Here is a 20,841-nt window from a genome sequence, read left to right as displayed (position 1 = left end):
CGGTTGAGCATATCGGTCTGCCGTACCTGGTCATCCCAACCCAAGTCTTGCAGAAAGTATTTTTTTCATTGCCTGAGACAATTGCGTTTTTACGTTGAGGTATTAATTTATTTACCGGTCTCGCTGTCTCAGCATGTTTATCGCAAAATACAGCACAACAAAAATCTACCGTATTGTGTCACAAGTAAATGAGTGTTAGCGTCCGGATTGCTTCATTACCACTAACTGACCTGCGTTTTCTTTACTACATAATGTCTGTAAACAAGGAAAGAAGGGAGAAAGTAAAGGAACACAAAATAAGAACAGCTTTTGCTTGATGACAGCAACGACAATTATGTAACATCTACATTTACAACAGATCACATTTACAGCAGATGCTCAAAATTTGCACCTTCTGCTTGAATGGAATTATTGAGTAGCTCAATCACTCCTTCGCACATGCGCTTGAGAATACCCTCCGTATTTTGGTTGTGATGTCACATATTCAACAATTGTTATCCAGCTTTGGGGTATTTCGCGACATTTGCAGCCCCATATGTCTTATATTAAATTACTTTTCTCTGCGTCATCTACATCAACAGCCGTGTGTGGGTGTTTTGACAGACCGACCTACGAACTAACTTTGTCGGGATGTCGCGCAAGTCGGATCACACGACAGCCGAAGCCTCCCACCACTTCAGCTAACAAATTATGCCGTGTGTAGTGCTGTCGTGCCAACCACCCAACTAAAGTTCATCTTTTGTCACTGTGCGCGGTATTCAATGCTGCTCTACTGAGTTCGAAGCAGACGAAACTGTGACAGAGTTTCCGAAGAAATTTAATGACTGGAGACGTTTGAGGCAAACGTCATGCGACAACTGTAGCACTATGGATACAAGAAATGAAGCAATTTTTTTCTTTTTTAATGAATTCATAATGGTTTCATGTGGCATATAGAGAGAATAAATGTCAGTCCACCTTTCGCATTTCTGTTTTTATGTTTTATTGCCGATGTTTGTCGTAAACAAAATCTAAAACCCGACATATCGACATTTAATGGACGTTAATTCAATAAACACCCTTGCTTCATTGGTGTTTTACAGCAGGCCCAGTCTATATCCAATCCCAGTGCTACGAAGAGCAAAGTGCGCTTTTTTTCCCATTTCTAACTGTTGCCAAATGCCACTAGACAATGTGCGCTAGCACCATGTTAAGTCTTTCGTGTTCGAATGTGAAATGAATTTCTCTAACTTACGGGTTATCCTTTAGGCTACGTATTTAAATAAATTAATAACGTTTACGTGAACTTCTTCCTGTACCACGATGTGTTTCTTCAGTCAATGAAAAACCACACTGCAGGTTTCAGGAATAATTTTAGTAGATAATTGTGGGAATGCAACATCACTGTACCCTCTTATCTCCTACTATTAAACAGATATCGTAATGTAGCTAGCAACCTCTCCTTGCAGCTTGCAGCATCTCTCACGATTGTACTGTTTATCATTAAGAATGGTCTGATGATGTTCAGCAGCGCCGAAATGCATGTTTCATCCGTTGTTAGATAATTACGAAAATCATCGGCTTCCAGCTCCTTAACCGTTCAAGACCTGAATTTTTCCTGGAGGAAGGAAATTTTTTCTTTGTTTAGCTATGCTCTTAGGTGATTTTTTAATGATTTTTATGCAAGATTAAACAAAAATACATACCCGTTTCCAAAACATACTTTGTGTATTTGGCTTAATTTTATGGAGTGAAATAACTAATTACGAAATATTCTCTATTGTGACCCGCCAGGTTAGCCGAGATCGCTAATGCGCTGCTTCCTGGATTCAAGTAGGCGCGCCGGTCCCGAGTCGAATCCGCTTAGCACATTAACGGCGAGGGCTGGTGTGCTGAGCAGCCTGGATGTAGTTTTTAGGCGGTTTTCCACATCCCACTGGGTAAATACTGGGCTAGACCCCATGTCCCCCCACAGTTACACGACTCTCAGACATTTCAAAACGTTCGCACTATTTGATGGCTTACACTAGATACAGACAGCTGGGGTACACTACTGCCGGGGGTACAGGGTGGTGACAGGAAGGGCATCCAACCACCCACTGACACGAACGTTGCCACATACATAGTAACATGTCCGACCCCGCGTTGAAGTGGGACAAAGGCCCAAGAAAATGATAATGATGAAATATTCTCTGTTGTGATAAATAATAAATCGATCATTCAATAGTTATCCTGCAAAATAATAATGTTGTTGTTGTGGTCTTCAGTCCAGAGACTGGTTTGATGCAGCTCTCCATGCTAATCTATCCTGTGCAAGCTCCTTCATCTCCCAGTACCTAATGCAACCTACATCCTTCTGAATCTGTTTAGTGTATTCATCTCTTGGTCTCCCTCTACGATTTTTACCTTCCACACTGCCCTCCAATGCTATATTTGTGATCCCCTGATGTCTCAGGACATGTCCTACCAACCGATCCCTTCTTCTAGTCAAGTTGTGCCACAGACTTCTCTTCTCCCCCACTCCGATTCAATACCTCCTCATTAGTTACGTAATCTACCCACCTAATCTTCAACATTCTTCTGTAGCACCACATTTCAAAAGCTTCTATTCTCATCTTGTCCAAACTATTTATTGTCCATGTTTCACTTCCATACATGGCTACACTCCATACAAATACTTTCAGGAACGACTTCCTGACACTTAAATCTCTACTCGATGTTAACAAATTTCTCTTCTTCAGAAAGGCTTTCCTTGCCATTGCCAATCTACATTTTAAATCCTCTCTACTTCGACCATCATCAGTTATTTTGCTCCCCAACTAGCAAAACTCCTTTACTACTTTAAGTGTTTCATTTCCTAATATAATTCCCTCAGCATCACCTGACTTAATTCGACTACATTCCATTATCCTCATTTTGCTTTTGTTGATGTTCATCTTATATCCTCCTTTCAAGACACTGTCCATTCCGTTCAACTGCTCTTCCAAGTCCTTTACTGTCTCTGACAGAATTACAATGTCATCGGCGAACCTCAAAGTTTTTATTTCTTCTCCCTGGATTTTAATACCTCCTCCAAATTTTTCTTTTGTTTCCTTTACTAAATTATACAGTGGAATGTAGTGAACCAACCGCATCCATGTACTCTGGTGGTTATGAGTTGCTGTGTATTGCTATATTGACTTGCTGATATTTTTATTGTGATGTTCAACAGTTGGCAGCACTTGCACATGATGAAAAGGTTAAACATTCACAAATGTGTACCTGAGGTTTCTATGGGCAAAAATACTTCTGTTGAAATTATGACACATAGCCAGAGGGACTGAAAGGGTTAAGTAACCACAGCTTTCTCTCAGCCTGTTTTTTGTTTGACCTTGTTACCTCTAATATAGCCATGGGAAACCCTCCGTTTTTGTTTCTGTGTAAAACCAAGCTGGACCTCATAAAATATAAACAATGAATTTAAGATTAACAAGTCACAACAATAGGGGCTGCGGCACTGTAATCGCTGAGTGGAGTGGTCGGGACGTGTGTAGGCTGGCATGAAATTGATCGGGTGGTTTATCGGCCGAAGGGTTGGTGTGTGTGTAGGGGCCTTCAGTAAGAACGTTCTGCATCAGCAGGTGGCGCCTTACCTGGCGGGAATCCCGGAGGGCGCCTCAGCTGCCCCCACAGCCACACGGCCAGGGCGACTGCGGCGAGCAGCAGGGGCAGCACCAGAGAAAGCATGTCGTCTCTTCCCATCGCTGGCCGCTGGTCCGACGAGCACTGAACTGACGCCGCGCCCAGCGACCTACTGCCCGTCCGCGCAGAGCCGCCGCGGAGGGCGGGGCAGGGAGGGGTGTGGGGCTCAGCTCACCCAATCCCGCTGCTGCACGGCTCGCCGACACTGCTGACGCACTTTTCGCCGCTAGCGAGGACAGATGGCTCTTTCCCTCGTGTTATCTATATATGTCAGCTCCAAACCAACGTCTAGTTACCATGTCACTCTGACCTCTTCCAATACAGGAGGAAAACTTCCATTTACGCACTTTCTGCCTTACAGTTTCTACTTTCATTTCTACATCTACGTTCATACACCGCAAGTACAAGACGCGAGCGTGTTTCAGTCGAATCTGCTTACTGTTTTCAAACCTTACTCTCTCCCTATAACCGTCCCCCCACCCGCCCCTCCCTTCCCATTTCCTTCTACTGCCAAACTGAGGATTCCTTGATGCTTCAGAATGTCTCCTATTAACCATTCCTTCTTTTAGTCACACATGTACATCTACATTAAAAATTGGACCTTTTGGTCCATTCTGTCATTCTCAAAATGGTTCGAGACATCTCTGTAATGGTCTTCCTAAAGATCTTTTGCTTCTTAGTTTGTATTGTTTTATTGTTTTAGTGATTCTTCCATCTGCAATACTGTCTATACATTCTTCCCATCTTAACTGATATTCTTTAATTATGTTAATTATGTTTTGAATGTTCAGATTCAGCTCGGATGTCATCATTTCTCTTTTTATTAATCAAGGTATACCCAGACACGTGTCTAAGGTAATTCATTTCATATCCTTGTTCCCTTTTCATCTCTCTTCAAACAGTCCAGTTATCGCATCAATTGAGCAGTGCTGGTAGCCAGAACCTTCTTGAACTTCAGTACAGTAATTATGTGAACTTTCTTTCCCAATATTCTGCGAAAAATTTCCATATAAATAGCTCAACAGGTCTAACTTATTTGTATTTCATTGTTTGCACTGTATGTAATACTGCACCCTAAATGTTGAAATTTATTAATTATATCTATGACCTACTTATCAATTTCTATCTTAACTCGGATGGGAAGATGTCCTAAAAATGCCACTGGTTTTGTCTTTGTGATGGAGACTTTCAGATTGTATTCTCTGGCTATTTTAATTAGATCAAATACACCTTCTTGTAAAGTCATTTTCATTTTGCTTAATATTTACTTGACCATCAGCAAAAAATAGAGTACTAATTGAGTGGGTTCGAATGGACACTTTTGTCTACCATCTTGTTTTATTTCAGTCATATTATGTCTGCTGCTTGCCATTTTCATTTGTATTTTGTTTTTAAAATACAGCTCATGTGAGATGCAATCTCTCTGTTTCTTAAAATTTCCCGCAATTTGTTTCAATTTACTTTACCAAACGCCTTTTCGTAGTCAATGACGACAAGAAACGTTGGTTATTTGAATTCACATGTTCTTCTGTTAGTTATGTCGTGGTGAAGATTCAGCCCAAACATGCTCTGCATTTTCGAAAACCAAGTTGGGCATCATATAGCACAGTCAGCGATTGGCGATTTTGCTTTCTGAAAATTCTAGCATATAATTTATAACATAAATTCGCAAGGCTAATACATCAGCAGTTCTGACATTCATGTCTGTTTGCTTTCTTATCAATTGGGCATATCTGGGCTATACATTCCACACCTCTGGTATATAACCACTTCGCCAGAAAATAGTCATAAAATCGAATGTTCTTATTTTTGCAATATTTGGTGCACATTTTATTAGTTCTGTATCGATTTTTTCACATCCTGGAGTCTTCCTCTTCTTGCTAGGCGTTACTGCATCCTGTAGCTCCTCCAGAGGTATTAACTCAACATTCCTATGTGGTTCAGACTCAGACAAAATCACCTGTATATCTAGCACATCTGTCCACACTGATTTATAGTATTGTAACAAATTAGATTCAGATGCTGTGTTTGTTTGTAGATTGCCCTTATCCCCTTTGTTTAAATGTTTCATTATTGTGTATGCTTTGTTTTGTTCTCCTCCGACTTCATTTTTCCAAATTAATGTTTTTAACTTCTGTGACTTTCCTTTTGACTTCAGCTGATTTAGTTTTATAATCTAGTCTCTGATCTTGATTGTATAGGTAATTTAACATTTTTAAATAGGCATGTTTCTTATTTTCAATTAGACTATGTATTTCCTCATCCCAATATAGCAGGCCCTTTTGAAAAAACTTTTCTTTCTTGTGCCAAGTGCTTCTCTTTCTGCTTTAATTACTGCTTCCTTTACATTGTTTCATTCCTGGTTAATTTTATCAGATTTTATATTTAAACTTACATATTCTTCAAGCTTTTTTAATATAGTAACTGGTAAGCTCTTCTTGAAGTAGTTCTACTTCAAATGCAACATCAGCTTTATTTTATTTCTGTTTGGAAGATATCTTAGTCATATTGTGCCACAAATCTCTTTTTTCCCATTTCGATTCAGGTACCTCCTCATTACTAACATAATCTACCTACCTAATCTTCGCCTTTCTTCTGTATCACCACATTTCAAAAGTTTCTTTTCCTTTCTAGTCTGAACTGTTCATCTTCCATTTTCCACCTCCATAAAGCCTAGAAAAATATCTTCAAAAATGACTTGCAGACACTTCAATTTATATTAGATGTAACAAATTTTGTTCCGACTGCCAGTGTGTATTTTACATTCTCTCTATTTCGGCCATAACTAGTTATTTTGTAACCTAACTAGTAAAACTCATCAATCTATTGCTTCTAGCATCAAGTCTCCTAATCTAATTTACTCAGCATCGCCTCATTTAATTTGGCCATATGCCATTACACTTTTTTTAATCTTTTGTTGATTTTATCTCATAATCTATTTCCAAAATTCTGTCTAACTGATCTTCCATAGCCTTTGCCATCTGTGGCAAAATGGCAATGACAATGGCAAACGTTGAAATTTATTAATTATATCTATGACTTACTTATCAATTTCCATCTTAACTCGGATGGGAAGATGTCCTAAAAATGCCACTGGTTTTGTCTTTGTGATGGAGACTTTCAGATTGTATTCTCTGGCTATTTTAATTAGATCAAATACACCTTCTTGTAAAGTCATTTTCATTTTGCTTAATATTTACTTGACCATCAGCAAAAAATAGAGTACTAATTGAGTGGGTGCGAATGGACACTTTTGTCTACCTTCTTGTTTTATTTCAGTCATATTATGTCTGCTGCTTGCCATTTTCATTTGTATTTTGTTTTTAAAATACAGCTCATGTGAGATGCAATCTCTCTGTTTCTTAAAATTTCCCGCAATTTGTTTCTATTTACTTTACCAAACGCCTTTTCGTAGTCAATGACGACAAGAAAGATCGATGAGTTTTACTAGTTAGGTTACAAAATAACTAGTTATGACCGAAATAGAGCTACCTTCAGGATATCAATGAGTATATACCACTGAACATTTTGAAAAGTTATCCCTAGATCCACAAACACTATGAACTTATGTTTGCTTTGCAAACATAAGCATCGAAAAACAAGTTTCCGTTAGTGCATGGCATAATTTAGTTTTGTTTACATTAAATAATCTCTCATTTCATACTAAACAAACTTTGCCGAATCTAGAAACATTTAATCAAGTGAAGGAATAAGCTGGCTTTAGGAGTAGGTATATTAGATGGACACCTTGCAAGTCATGAACGAAATCATACCGCACACCAGCAATAACAATGACACAACTAAAAAATGCAATACTTCAGAAAAACCGACTTAAAGAACTCCATAAAGCTTATGTTGAATTACTATAAGCTTCCTTCAAATTTCAAATAATTATTTTTGGCAGTAAATTCTGTTTTATTTGTTACAACAGTAATATGGACATGTAGTTCTGTTCTCGTCGAATGTCAGGTGATATCAAGAATCTTTTTTTAAATTTCTTCAAGTTGTGTCACTTTTGTTGCTTTTCTAAAAACTTTTTTGTTGTTTTTATGACCGCCCACGTAACACATTTGCCCCTTTTACGGCAGTATACGTAATATACTACAATATTCGAACTTACATCAGGCGAAATTAATTAGTACTTAAGTTAGAATAAAAAATGAAAAACAAGTTAAAATATTTTATTAGGAACATATAAAATTATAATTTATAAAAATTAATACTCTTTAATAAGGGACATCGATTAGGTACAATTTAAGGAACATAATTTACGAAAACATAGAATCATAAATGGGCTTATATATTATAAGAACACTTTTCGCCAAGAAAAGGGATTCTATGCTTTTTTTTTTTGTTGTAAGCTGCAACGCACGAAATTTAGTAATATTTACAACAGCTGTAATAGTCAAAACAGTGTCTGTTTCTTCGGACATGCATACATGTTTGAAGGACATTGTAATGTAAGGTACAGACAGTGTGTAAACACGGACCTTGTGATAATCATTGACCTTAAAAATTTCGTTCATCTTACCTTATGAATGAAAAGTGTCACAACTCAGAATGTGCCCCTCTTCTTGGATGACCCGGGTACACCTACCAGTAACAGTGCTGAAGCGACACTGTTCTTGCCGTGGCGAATTACGAAATATATGGGATGTAACGGATTAATAAATGTTAGTTAATACCCTAAATTCAATAAAGCTTTTGTCTCAGTTAGAAAAAAAGTGTACTAACAGCCTTGGAGAAGAAGGCGTTAATTCACTCTACATCGGAGTAGACGAAACATGGCAATTAACACCGAAAACTAAAAAAAAATGTATGTGATAATACAAGCAAAAAAGGAGGTCAAGTAAATATGCGTCCGTATACGAACCGACTGCGAGATACAGGTTGACAATTATTGAACTGTATCGAAAAAACGTAAACTAATTAAAAACTATGGCGTGCACACACTTTATTCAACATGTAAACGTCATTACAGATGCTCGGATTTAGGTTATGACATGTTCGATGTGCCTACCATCATTGGCGATTATGTGGCGCAGACGGAAAGCGGATTTCTACATGGCCCACTGAATTGCAGAAACATCGATGCTGCCGATGACCTCATGAATAGCTGTTTTCAGCTCAGCAATGGTTTTGGGGCTAGTGCTGTATGCCTTGTCTTTAATATAGCCCCACAAAAAGCAGTCGCATGTGTTGAGATCCGGAAAATACGGCAGCCAATCGAGGCTCATGTCAGTGGCCTCTGGGTATCCCAGAGCGGGAATGCGGTCCGCAAAGTGCTCCTCGAGAACATCAAACACTCTCCAGCTTCGAAGGGGTCGAGCTCCGTCTTTCATGAACCTCATCTTGCTCACCACACAGTCATGCGCTGAGGTTGAGGAGACTTCTCGATCGCGAAATACGGATTCTAAGTCCGCCAAATGTGCCAATTTTGCTTACTGACGAAACCATCCAAATGAAAGTGGGCTTTGTCGCTAAACCATGCGCATACTAACTCCCATCCTGTCCTGCGGCCAACAGTGCAGTTTGATAGTTCTAACGCAAACCGTTCAGAAGTTATAAAGATTTTAATTCATGTAGTCCATTAATTGTCTCCCTGTATATGCAAATGTGTGTTACGAGCCACCACCGATTTCGGTATGAAATATTGCCCAAGTTAGTAGAAATGAGCGGTCACCAAAAACTGATAACGGCCGGGAGAGCGGTATGCTGACCTCATTTCCCTCCATATCCATATCCAGTACATGTGTCGGCTCACTACGACGCGGCGGTCGGTGTATACCGTTGGGTCTTCCGAGGTCTCTTCGGGTGGAGTTTAGTTTAGTCGAAATGTATTTCAAACGTAAACTTTGCGATTAAGTCCCCGTCTGATTGGGCTCAACTTTCAACCATGTCCTGCCTTAACAAGAAAAGCAATACTGTAAGTAGGCTGTTTAGGTCTTTACGTTGCTAACACCACGTAGCGCTCTGTACTAAAACCACTGACTGCGCTGTGTGCAGTCTGTGGCTGGTAGGACTCGTTGTTGGAAGTTATTCGCCAGTGTAGTGTTGAGCAGTTGGATGTGAACATACCGTAGCGTTGGGCAGTTGTAGGTGAGCCGCCAGGAGTGATGGATGTGAGGAGAGAAATCCCAGAGTTTTGAGATGTTAATATGAGCGGACGATCTGGACCTTTATGCGAGTTGCTCTCGCATTTTAGTAGTACTTTCCAGTCACCTCTGCAATTAGCTACGAATTAATTAAAACACGACCGGATTATCTTGTCAATGTCTATAAGACTCCTCAATTCGCTGCTCCGAAATTCGAATATGGACTAGTCATTGAATGTCAACTGAGTAACAAATCCATTAGAAACATATAAACCCTCCTACAGCTGCCCAAGTCGATTATCAGTGACGTGATAGTGATGTCGAAACGTGAAGGAACAATCACTAGCTAGACGAAGACCAGGCAGACATTATGTAGTGATGGACAGGGTCCACGGAAAATGCGGAAGGTGATGGTAAAAAAATCACATGAAATCAACAGAAGCAGCTGCTAGTGAGTTCCAGAGTGCTACCAGAAGTCTAGCTAGTACAATGACTGTGCGCGTATGGAGTTGAAAGAAATTGGGTAGAATCGTCGAGCACTGCTCACACTCCACACATTTCTGTAATCAATGTTAAATTATGCTTGTGATGGTGTAAAGAGCGGCGTCACAGGACAGTTGATGAGTGGAAACATGTTATTTGGAGTGATAAATCTCGGCAATACCCTGTGGCAATCCGATGGAAGAGCTTAGGTTTGGCACACGATTGGAGGACGTTACCTGCCGTCATGTCTAGTGCCAACAGTGAAGTACGGAGGAGGTGGTGTAGCGGTAGGAGAGTGTTTTTTGTGGTTACATTGAGGTCCTCTTATTGAGCTTAAGAAAACGACAAACGCGCAAGGATATGAACACATTTTACACTATTGTTTATTGCGTAGAGTAGAGGAGCATTTCAGAGTCTAAGACTGACTGTATCGGCATCTCTCTCATAAAGCAGCATCTGTGAAGCAACAACCGTTTGTGGACAATAGTGTTCCTGAGATGGACTGGCCTGCCCAGAGTTCCCACCTGAACCAAACAGAATTTCTTTGGAATGAACTACAACGTCAGCTTTACTCCAGACCTCAGCGGCCAACATCTCTAAGTTCTCTGGTTTCGGCTGCTTCAAGAAGAATCGGCTGCCATTCCTCCACAGACATTCAGACACTTCAAACACTGAAAGTGTCTTCAACATAGTTAATGGTATCATAAAGGGAAAAGATGCACACACCCCATATTAATGTCCATTAATAAGTGTCCAGACAGTTCTGATCAGTTAGTGTATTACTTAAGCAGTGAGGTGTCGGAAATGCATATCGAATGAGCACCGTGTATCCGTAAGTACGCCCACTGGAACTAGATGAACACAGTGTACCTTATATGTAAATTGAAGTTGAATGGGAGGAGAAAGGAAAGGGAAGGTTTTACTGATGTCAGCTGCATCGGGACATTACGCAGAATCAGCGGCGTATATATATATATTTGAGGGGCGAACCCACGAAAATAGTCTTAAGTGATCCGCTTTAATATATATATATATATATATATATATATATATATATATATATATATATATATATATATATATATATATATATATATATTCGGTGCCTACAGTGTCACTTCTTTCAGTTTCACACAAATTTTTATTTTTAAAGCGGATCACTTAAGACTATTTTCGTGGGTTCGCCCCTCAAATTTCTCCCTCATATCACAAAATTGTCGTCTGATGTAGTACAAACTGAAAAAATAAATTCCTTTTAAAGCATAGTTTCGTATATAATTTATATTCAAAACCTTACACCTGTATTACTGCTGCTGCAGCCACTAATAGTGATATTAATAATAATAATAATAATAATAGTCATAACAATAATTGTGACATTAATAACAATAATGATAATGGCAGATATAAGAAGAATTTATAGGTCTACAAAATAGATGTTTTCTGACATAGTGAGTTCTGCAGAAAGGAAATTTAGGGTGACTACTTCGACTAAGAGTACTGGAAAATGAGGAAGATCAGGCTGGAAAAAGGGATGAGCAAGGATTATAAGTGTGTACAGGCACAATGGAAGTCTTCTTGTTGCTTTAATAGATATGTCATTACCTGTCTTATGGAGGTGGAGAAGTTATTTAGTTCCCAGTAATAATAGGGAGGGGGGGGGGGGAGGTTGTTTCAGAGTTCGATTCCTGTTGCTGAGAATGACTTCCAGAAAGTGACTGAATTATGGAGTGAGACAGAAAGGATTTTCTCAAAACGAGTGTTTCCGCCGTGTTGTTCAGACAAGAGCGTTAAGGTCGAGGAGAGATACAACGAAGAGCCAAAGAAACTCGTACACCTGTCTAATATCGTGTAGAGCACGCACGAGCACGCAGAAGTGCCGCAACACGACATGGCATGGACTCGACAATATCTGACGTAGTGCTGGAGGGAACTGACACCATGAATCGTGCGGGCCTGCCAAAAATCCATAAGAGTACGAGGGGATGGAGATCTCTTTTGAACAGCATGTTGCAAGGTATCCCAGATATGCTCAATAATGTTCACGTCTGGGGAGTGCGGTGGCCAGAGAAAGTGTCTGAACTCGAAAGAGTGTGCCTAGAGCCATGCTGCAGCAATTCGGGACGTATGGGGTGTCGCATTGTCCTGCTGGAATTGCCCAAATCCGTCGGAATGCAAAATGGACATGAATTGGTGCAGGCGATCAGACAGGATGCTTACGTACAGGTGTGTCAGAGTCGTATCTAGAATTATCAGGGGTCTCATATCACTCCAACTGCACACGCCCATACCATTACAGAGCCTCCACCAGCTCGAACAGTCCCCTGCTGACATGCTGGGTCAATCGATTCATGAGGGCACGTCCATCCGCTCGATACAATTTGAAACGAGACTCGTCCGACAAGGTAACATTTTTCCAGTCATCAACAGTCCAATATCGGTATTGACGGGACCAAGCGAGGCATAAAGCTCTGTGTCGTGCTGTCGTCAAGGGTACACAAGTGGGCCTTCGGCTCCGAAAGCTCATATCTATGATGCTTCCTTGGATAGTTCTCACGCTGACACTAGTTGGTGGCCCAGCATTGAAATCTGCGTTAACTTGCTGGAGCGTTACTCTTCTGTCACGTTGAACGATTCTCTTCAATCGTCGTTGGTCCCGTTCTTGTAGGATTTTTTTCCGGCAGCTGCGATGTAGGAGATTTAATGCTTTACCGGATTCCTGATATTCACGGTGTACACGTGAAATGGTCATACGAGAAAATCTCCACTTCATCGCTACGTCAGAGATGCTGTGTCCCATAGCTCGTGCACCAACTATAACATCGCGTCGAAACTCACATAAATCTCGATAACGTGCCATTGTAGCAGCAGTAATAGACTTAGCAACTGTAGTCTTATATAGGCTTGCCGACCGCAGCTTCATACTCTGCCTGTTTACATATCTCTGTATTTGAATACGCATTGCATATGCCAGTTTCTTTGGCGCTTCAGTGTATGAAGTACAATGTTCAGTAATAAAAACAGAAGAGAAGACAGAGGGTACGGATATCTCTGCGGTTGTCTGCAGGCATCCAGAATGGCTGCGCATATGTTGGTGAAGCGTGATCAGAGTTGAACATCACAGATACAACGAGCACATACGTTCACAACCAACCGCAAGGCCGTGAGCTTTCCTGAGAAGAGCCTTGCAGGATAACATCGCTGTAATCAATAATTGGAAGTATAAGTGTTCGTACAAGTTTCCTTTTCAGATCAAGAGGGAAGAGTTTTTTGTATTTTTGCGGGTCACGGAAAGACGCTAATGCGTTCTTCCACATTACAGTTCCATCCTCAGTCAAATTTAGAGTTTCATCTATTATTACTCCTAGACTGTTTGCTGAAGAAGAGAAGTTATTATTTGTCCTATTTAGGGTTAAAGGTGGTAGGATTCCCGATATTTTGGACTAACGAGCGTAAAATGACAAATCAGTACTGCTTGGATTTTGGGTGGGTTCAGGTGTAATCCTATATCCTGTGCCAATTTTGATAGTACACATAGGTCGGTACTGAGATTCTCGATAGCTGTCTTCAGATTTATATGTTTTGCACTTAGATAGAAATGGAGGTCATCAGCATACCTGAGGTATTTGCAATAGGACAAGACTGGTAACACATCAAGAGATACAACCTAATACAGAACCCTGGGAGGTGCCTGATGCTACCTGTGTCGATCGTGACTTTATGGTGCCGGACATGAAGCATTGCTGGCGAGACCTCCGGTATGAGCGAAATCATTGCACTGCACTTGGTGAGAAATTTAGGCTGCTAAGTTTGGAAATTAAGATGTCACAGTCAATGGTGTCAAAGGCTTTGGTGAAGACTGAGAAGCACATGATAGCTGCCTCTTATGGATCCATGGTAAGCTTCACGTCATCTGTTACTTTTATTAAGGAGGATGTTGTGCTGTGATGTTTACAGAAACCTCTACATCTACAGCTACATCTACGTTATTGCTCTGCTATCAACAATACAATGCCTGGCAGAGGTTTCAATGAACCATCTTCATTCTGACACTCTACCGTTCCACTCTCGAGCCCTGATTTCTCTTATTTTATCGTGATGATCATTTCTACCTATGTAGGTGGGTGCCAATAGAATGTTTTCACAATCGGAGGAGAAAACTGGTGATTGAAATTTCATGAGAAGATCCCGTCGCAACGAAAAACGCCCTTGTTTTAATGGTCACCACGCCAAGTCACGTACCATATCTGTGGCACTATCTCCGCTACTTCACGATAATACGAAACTAACTGCCCTACTTTTAACTTTTTCGATGTCATCCTTCAGTCCCACCTGATGTGGAACCCACACCGTATAGCAGTACTCCAGAACTGGGCGGACAAGTGTGGTGTAAGCCGTCTTTTTAGTAGACCTGTTGCATCTTCCAAGTGTTCTGTCAACGAATCGCAGTCTTTGGTTTGCTCTACCCACAACATTATCTATGAGATCGTTCAAATTTAGGTTATTTGTTATTGTAATGCCTAAGTATTTAGTTGAATTTACAACCTTCAGATTTGTGTGACTTATCGCGTAATAGAAATTTGCCGTTTTTTCTTAGTACTCATGTGAATAACTTCACACTTTTCTTTGTTCAGGGTCAATTGCCACTTTTCGCACCATGCAGATATCTAAATCATTTTGCAATTCGTTTTGGTCATCTGATGACAAGACAGTAAAAGACAGCATCATCCGAAAACAATCTAAGAGGGCTACTATAACACTTTATTGTGGAACGCCGGATATTACTTGTGTTTTACTCGATGACATTCCGTCTGTTACTACTACCTGTGATCTTTCTGACAGGAAATCACGAACCCAGTCGCACAACTGAGGCGATATTTCATAGGCATGCAGTTTGGTTAGAAGACGCTTGTGAGGAACGGTGTCGAAAGCCTTCTGGAAATCTCAAAACATCCCCTGTTGACAGCACTCATTATTTCATGAGTATAAGGAGCTGGTTGTGTTTCACAAGAACGATATTTTCTGAATCCGTGCTATGTGTCAATAAACATTTTCTTCGAGGTAATTCATAATGTTCGAACACACTATATGTTCCAAAACCCGACTACAAATCGACGTTATTGATACGGGCGGATTACTTCTATTTTCAGCCGGCCGGAGTGGCTGTGCGGTTCTGGGCGCTACAGTCTGGAGCCGAGCGACCGCTACGGTCGCAGGTTCGAATCCTGCCTCGGGCATGGATGTGTGTGATGTCCTTAGGTTAGTTAGGTTTAATTAGTTCTACGTTCTAGGCGACTGATGACCTCCGAAGTTAAGTCGCATAGTGCTCAGAGTCATTTGAACCATTTGAACTTCTATTTTCCTTTTTGTGTATTGGTGTGACCTGAGAAATTTTTCAGTCATTAGGTACGGATCGTCCTATTAGCTAGCGGTTGTATATAATTGCTAAATATTGAGCTATTATATCAGCATCCTCTGAAAGGAACTTGACTGGTATACAATCTGAACCGGAGGCCTTGCCTTTATTGATTTAAGCTGCTTTGTTACACCGAGGATATCTACTTCTATGTTTCTCATCTTTGCAGTTGTTCTTAATTGGAATTCAGAAATATTTACGTCGTCGTCTTTGGTGAAGGAATTTCGGAAAACCGTGTTTAATAACTCTGCTTTAATGGCACTGTCATTAACGACTTCACCGCTGTTATCGCGCAGTGAAGGTATTGACTGCGTCTTGCCATTGGTGTGCATTATGTATGACCAGAATCTGGTTGAGTTTTCTGAGAGATTCCTAGACAGAGAATTTGTTGTGAAAATTATTAAAAGCATCTCGCATTAAATTACGCTCTATCTTTCGAACTTCTGCAAAACTTTTCCAATCTTGGGGATTTTGAGTTTTTTTAAATTTGGCGTGCTCTTTTCGTTGCTTCTGCATCAGCGATCTGACCAGTTTTGTGTACCATGGGAAATCAGTACCATCACTTATTAATTTATGTGGTATTTATCTCTCAATTGCCGTCGATACTATCTCTTTGAAATCATTCCATATCATTTCTTCGCTTACATGATGAGATCGGAAGGAGTGAAGACTGTCTTTTAAAAAAGCATTAAGAGCATTTTATCAGCTTTTTTAAACAGATGTACCTTGCGTTTCGTTTTGATGGTTGTGGGTGTTACGGTATTCAGCCTAGCAGCAACAGCCCTATGGTCGCTAATCCTGTATTTGTTATCATACTCCCTATTTGTACAGGATTATTTGTTGCTAAGAGGTCAAGTATACTTTCGCAAACATTTACGCTTTGAGTGAGCTCATGAACCTGATTGGTATTCGTCTAACAAGTTGTTTGTAGTTAGACAGCTCATTAGCTGATAGTGGAATATATTTTCTAAGGTCTTGGGCAATCCAGCAAGAATACAAATGGGTCGGTAATTAGAAGGTACTGCGGCAGTGTCGTGTGCAGGCAGTGGCTTACCTAGTTTCTGTTTCGAGGCCTCAGGGAAAACGCTTGTGGCTAAGGAGTGGTTGAAGATATCTGTTATAGTAGGCAGTAATGGGTCAATAATAAGCTTCATCATTTGGAGTGTGATGCCATTGTGTCAAGTAGATGCCGAAGCCATACACACGATGGCTCTTTTGATATTGTTGTACCTAACAAGTTTTATAGTCAGTCCCACGAGAAGGTGTACCCCATTACCTGCATGAAATAGAAGTCACTATTATAGACACATGTTTACATGAAAGTAAATGTTATTACTAACTGCACAATTGCCTAATAGTTAATCCAATCGCCGCCATTATCAATTTTAGCTTGGTAGCTTAGCCCTCTCTCCAGTAGATCATTGACGTTTCAAAAATTTAAATATCGTTTGACCCGCTTCGCAACGAATGGTTCTGACTTTCTAAGAATTTCAGCAGCAGCTCCATATGAAAGCTTTGGTCTCTTTGGATGATTTACAAGGAACAATGCCTCGTGACGCTTCAGATCTTTTGCACTCATTTTAAACTGTGACCGACAAAACAAAATAGTCAGCTCTCACATTCTTCGCAAAAGCGAATTCATTGCAGATTCCATATCACTACCAGAGATATCGCTGCGGACATTACATTTAAAATTATGGATTACACTTTCTTGTGGATCTGACAGTAGATAGAATTTTTTGTGGCTACAATCGTTTACCCCTATGAAGAAATTTATGAGTGTCTAATTCGTTTGTGGTCCAGTAGTCGTAGTAGGTAAGGTATAGTACCGGTTCAGTTCATAGGCTGCAGCTCTTTCTTTGCCTATAGCAAGATCGTGTAGGTTTTTCCGGAGGACAGCTGGTCTATTTCTGTTGACAGTTAGTGTATGGGCTTGACTGAGTTTTGCATTTCTCACAACTTGACTGACTCTGCCCCGCTTCTGCTTGTAAGTAATATAATCCTGAGGCATGGGCGCTGTTTGTATGCACTATGCGTAGCGTCTCTGAGACTCTTGAGCTGTTTTAGTTCTTCAGTTAGCCAAGGTGTTGGTCTCCTTCTTAAGTTTCCGTTCTTTAGCGGGGCATATTTATCATATAGTTGAGTAAGTTTGTTACTATTTCCATCAACATATCTGTCAGTTTGGACACTGAAGACACTGCAGGTAGCACGCGATAATAGAAGCAAAGACAACATACATATAGCCGACATGGAAACTTTCACTAAACAAGATCACGACCAGTCGATTACGGGAAACATTCAATACCACACAGGTATCCCATTGTTATTTCATGTATACTCAGAAAACAGACTTATGCAGCATATGAGATTAAAAGTTTTTGAAAATGTATAAAGAAACGTACATAATATTAGATATTGTGCTTTAGGATTTGGTTAGGCTCGATTTAGTAAAACACTAAGCAAGGCGCAAATGGATGCGGTGCTGCTGTCAACTGGAGCATTTGAAACTACTCCACTAAATTTGTTACTAGTCATAGTTGGTGTTTTGTCTCATAGGAATTACCGCCAGATTTCAAGAGGGAGCTTGTTGGCTTGAAAATATGGGCTAGACAAATTTCAGAGTGTAATGCCGGATTTACCAATAAGAGTCGACTGAAGCGCTGACGGATGAATGCTTGGCAAGTGGACTGGGACACTTCTGATAAGGTTCGTCAAGTCAATGATGTCTTCCCAAACAGCCAGCACAGACTTAAACCGTATCTTTTCAAATTCCGCAGTGGCATATTACTCTACTAACAAGCCACCGCGCTTATCTTAAGCACATTGATAGGTCAATGAAGAAGATGTGATCCTACAACACTGTGTCTGAAACTGTACTGTAACAGTACCTCGGCCTGAAGTTACTCCTGACAGCGCACATAGTACGTTAAACCTTTGTGATATATCAGACAACATAAAGCGACGCGGTGCAGTGGTAAATCACCATTCGACCATCCTATTGTAGGTTTTCCATGGAAGAGCACGTGCAGTTTCCATCACCAGCCTCGTTATATACGAGCACCATAAAGACCATGTTGTCAACTGGACGTTAAATCCTAATTTTTCCTTTTTGAGAATTGGGGTCATACGCGCCCAAGTCACAACTATAAAACACGAACACACTCTCCAGTGCCGTGGCTAGCTAGGTTCCTCGGTTGAGGATCCGTGGTGCGAACAGCGGGATCGAGGTGGTCCTACTGGTTCTCAGTTGTGTTTAAATCTGGGGAGTTTGGTGGTCAGGAGAGTACGGTAAACTCATCGTGGTGCTCATAGAACCACGCACGTGCACTGCCAGCTGTGCGACACGTAGCATTGCCCTTTTAGCAGATGCCATCGCTCCGAAGAAACACAAACAGTATGTAGCGGTATGCATGGTCAATAAGGATAGATGCATACTTGTGTTGATAGATTTCGCCCACTCCTCCACTGCTAGTGCTGCCACCTACCGTGTGTGAGTGGTTATTGCACGTTGACGTCGAGCATACGCGGTGGTCACATTAAAGTGACTGGAATCTGTATATTAAAGGTATTTGAAAGATATTGTTAATTTTCCATTTATACAATTTCAATGTGAGTAATATTCTGTACATTTTTCAAACTAGTTATGTAACGTGTGGATGATTAAAGTATGCTTCGTCAGTCGTGAACTGTCTTGTAACTTAAAACGGAAGGCGGTCTTTTCCCATGAGACATGTGATATTTCAAAATAACTAAGTTTCTTTAATACATTAAGTACTCCATCTGTCTTGAAAACGGAAATCTGTATTAGTTTACAGTAGCTTCTATTTCAGAATATATTTAACTTTTAACAGGGTTTGCATAATACTTTTACTTACTGATTAATTATCTATGTGTAATGTGACAGATAGACTATTAAATACACTATCGACAAGATTTTCTTGACTGCAACACTTTTAAATTTCGATAGAATATATATTACAAAGGCCAATGATCACGCTGATCCTTGGAACATTTTTTCACATTTGGAGAAACTTTGCTTTTCTGGAGTAATTCATTGTCATTAGAGAAAAAGATTGCAGCACACAAAAAGTGAAGTCTATAATTTAAAAATTGAATAAGAAAATTTATGACACCTTATTACAATGCTGATTATAGGCGAAAGCCTGTAAGTTGTTCCGATACACAACACTCCCCCCTACACGAATTTCAGATTGTATAATTGGGTCAAAAGCAAGTTAACATAATAGCACATAACCTCTTGGCGTCACAAAGGCATGTTTTATTTTTTTTACTTTACTGCATTTCGATTGCCCCCCTCCCCCTCCCAGAGGGGGAGGGCGGGGTGGCAGCAGCATAATATGTTGCTCTACAGCCTGCAGAAAAGTTAAAAAACATAATGAGAATATAAACAGACAAGAAAAAAGTCGATAAAACGGTGACATTATAAAAAAACTGTAAGATGGTGGAAAGTGGTGGAATTTAAAACATGAAAACACTGTGGTGACGATTCAGATAAAGACACACAGTAAGTGGACAGGCACAATTAAAAAACATGGTGACAGTCTGGTTTCTGTTTGTATGAGATAAAAAACACAACTAGCGACAGTATGGTGGCTGTTTGCAACACTGACAGGGGACACACAACACTGAACACTCACTTAAAACAGCTCTATACAGGTGACACGGCGGAAGATGGGGGGTGAGGACCTGGACCGATGAGGGGAAAAGAAAAAAGGGGGAGCTGATGGACGGAGGGTGTAATCTCCCCACGGAAAATTACCCTCTACCACGCACCAATTAATCATTGTCAATCAAACCATCCACATTCATCCACTTTGGAAAAGTATCTGATCTGATTTTCTAGTAATATATGCGCCGACAGCTCGTCGACGCCAAAGTATTTTCTAGTGCGTTTATTCTTTGGAATAACAGAGATACATATATGTATTCTCCAAGGTTGTTAGACTGGTAACTAGGACAGCTTCGGAAGTATCTGTTGAAAGATTGACGGGTTTCTAAAAGAGACATATTTGCTTTTCTTCTCGCTGAAGCGAGCTATTAACATTTGTGCCACTAGCGTGTTTTTTAAAGAGAAAGAAATTGTAACGGAAAATAATTAAGACTTGGAACCAACAGAGATCTGGACATGTAATGGAGATGGATTGAATATACAATTTCCTTCATAAA

The 20,841-nt window shown here is 40.3% G+C and overlaps 1 protein-coding gene across 2 annotated transcripts in view; it reads right to left on the bottom strand.

Moving 5' to 3' along the window:
- Positions 1 to 3,737, bottom strand: part of LOC126187771 (methyl farnesoate epoxidase-like) — a 308,053-nt gene extending 304,316 nt beyond the window's left edge. For both annotated transcript variants that reach the window (XM_049929035.1, XM_049929036.1), the window contains exon 1: positions 3,612 to 3,737. In XM_049929035.1, coding sequence (XP_049784992.1) covers positions 3,612 to 3,720 — 109 coding nt within the window. In that variant the 5' untranslated portion in view covers positions 3,721 to 3,737. The remainder of the gene's footprint in view (positions 1 to 3,611) is intronic.
- Between the last annotated feature and the right edge of the window lie 17,104 nt (positions 3,738 to 20,841).

Source organism: Schistocerca cancellata, chromosome 5 (assembly GCF_023864275.1).
Source record: "Schistocerca cancellata isolate TAMUIC-IGC-003103 chromosome 5, iqSchCanc2.1, whole genome shotgun sequence".
Classification (NCBI taxonomy): Eukaryota; Metazoa; Arthropoda; class Insecta; order Orthoptera; family Acrididae; genus Schistocerca; species Schistocerca cancellata.
Note: the sequence above shows the minus strand (reverse complement) of the source record. Positions and strands in the feature narration are given on the sequence as shown.